Source organism: Plasmodium gonderi (assembly GCF_002157705.1).
Source record: "Plasmodium gonderi DNA, contig: Pgo-contig_184, whole genome shotgun sequence".
Taxonomy (NCBI): Eukaryota; Apicomplexa; class Aconoidasida; order Haemosporida; family Plasmodiidae; genus Plasmodium; species Plasmodium gonderi.
The window spans coordinates 683-2,283 of record NW_021629102.1 but is presented as its reverse complement, the minus strand read 5'-3'; the positions used below and the strand labels follow the sequence as shown (position 1 = coordinate 2,283).

The following is a 1,601-nucleotide window of genomic DNA, read 5'->3' as shown; positions in this document are numbered from 1 at the left end:
AAATGAAAAGATTATAAAATGATAATTTAATTTATTTAAATAGTTATAAATATAAGAATAATTCTTTTATTATATCATACTTTAGTTTACATTTGTAAGTATTATCAGTAGCAAAATAATTGACAAGGGCACTAAAGCCATTATGATATATTTTTTATATGGTATCAAGCTGTGGTTTTCTCTGGATTCTTCTTGTACAATACCTCTATCAGCGGTAGCTGTAGTCTCTGTTGACACAGGTACATTTAAAACAGTTTCCCTCCCTACTATATATGTTACAAGANNAAATTTCATTAGATATTTCAGAGTGTCAGTTAGAAGACGTGACAATGGTAGGTGAAATTTCAAGTTGAAATGTACACAATTATGCATTCCATTAGGAAGTGTGCTATTAGGAATAACTCTCTCATTAGCAACTTCATGGTACTTATTTTGAATGTAAATCCCCTCTACACTAGTATCTAAAGACAAATTGGTATATGAAAGAGCATATTCGTTACCTGAATTTCCATGGCTTGCAGATATACCATTATAAATTTTACCTTTGTAGTTTCCTTTGCAAGACGATGGATTATCATTGCTTCCAGGTTCACAAGATATGTTTATTGTGCCTGTGACCGTTCCTCCTACATCACTAGTATGTAGATAATTGGTAACACTTTTAAGAGAAGGCATACTACCAAGTACTGTACAAAGAAATGTATTGTAAAAAATAGTCACTATATTGTAGATTTCTTTAACATTAAAACCTTACACTATATCTCCTTCATTAGCACGACCTTCAAATTCTTGTGATTTACTTCGAGGAGCATCCCCAGTTAAAATATATGCTTCTTGTGTATCATCTGTATTAGATACCTCAAGAAACCTTGCTTGAAAAAATTGAGAATTTCCTTTGGTATCTAATCCTCTATTAGCTGAATCATCTGTGACATATAAAGATTCTCCTGTAACCTCTCCTTTTGAAGGAACAGTGACATATTCCTTAGTTATTGATGAAAAGGCTTCTTCCTTATGTTCATCAAATGTGACTGTATTCATTGTTTCTTGCAATTTATTTGAATTTTCATTTTCTTCTCTTGATTCACTTTTAATATTACGGTTTTCATGTTGTTCTTTGGAATGTTTGCTTTCCGATGCTTTGGGTTCAGATATTTGTGGATCCATTGCATGCTGTGACTTAAGGTTTTCTATTTCTGGTGCTGTAGATCCTTTACAAACGTTACCCCCTTCACATACTTTGCCAGCATCTAATTTTAATTCATCTTTTTCTTCATTACAACATGTTACATTGCTATTGTTTTTACATTTATTATAGCATCTTTTACAAAAACTGTTTAACTGCTGTTCTAGATATGAACCAAAAAAGGCAAGAATTTCTTTAGGACCCTCTTCTTTTAATTTGAGCCTACTATTATTTATTTCATTGCATCCTGAGCATAGATCTGCACAGCTCTTATTATTAAAACTATTATTTTTTCCTTGAACTTCTAATAAAAATTCCAAATATTTTTCATTGCAGTCCTGAAACGTAGATCGATGGCTATCATCATAGATAACAACAACCTTAGGTTGCATTCTTACTATTTAATTTTTATTTT

General features: G+C 31.3%; 1 protein-coding gene across 1 annotated transcript, besides 1 other annotated feature; it reads right to left on the bottom strand.

The window, feature by feature from the left end:
* Positions 1-81: 81 nt before the first annotated feature.
* Positions 82-675: a sequence feature (contain untaranslatable codon;~hypothetical protein).
* Positions 676-750: 75 nt separating this feature from the next.
* On the bottom strand, positions 751-1,578 carry PGO_001690 (hypothetical protein; the record flags this gene model as incomplete). Its single annotated transcript, XM_028690994.1, has 1 exon — positions 751-1,578. The coding sequence occupies one exon, from the start codon at positions 1,576-1,578 to the stop codon at positions 751-753; it is 828 nt and encodes a 275-aa protein (XP_028546795.1).
* Positions 1,579-1,601: the final 23 nt, after the last annotated feature.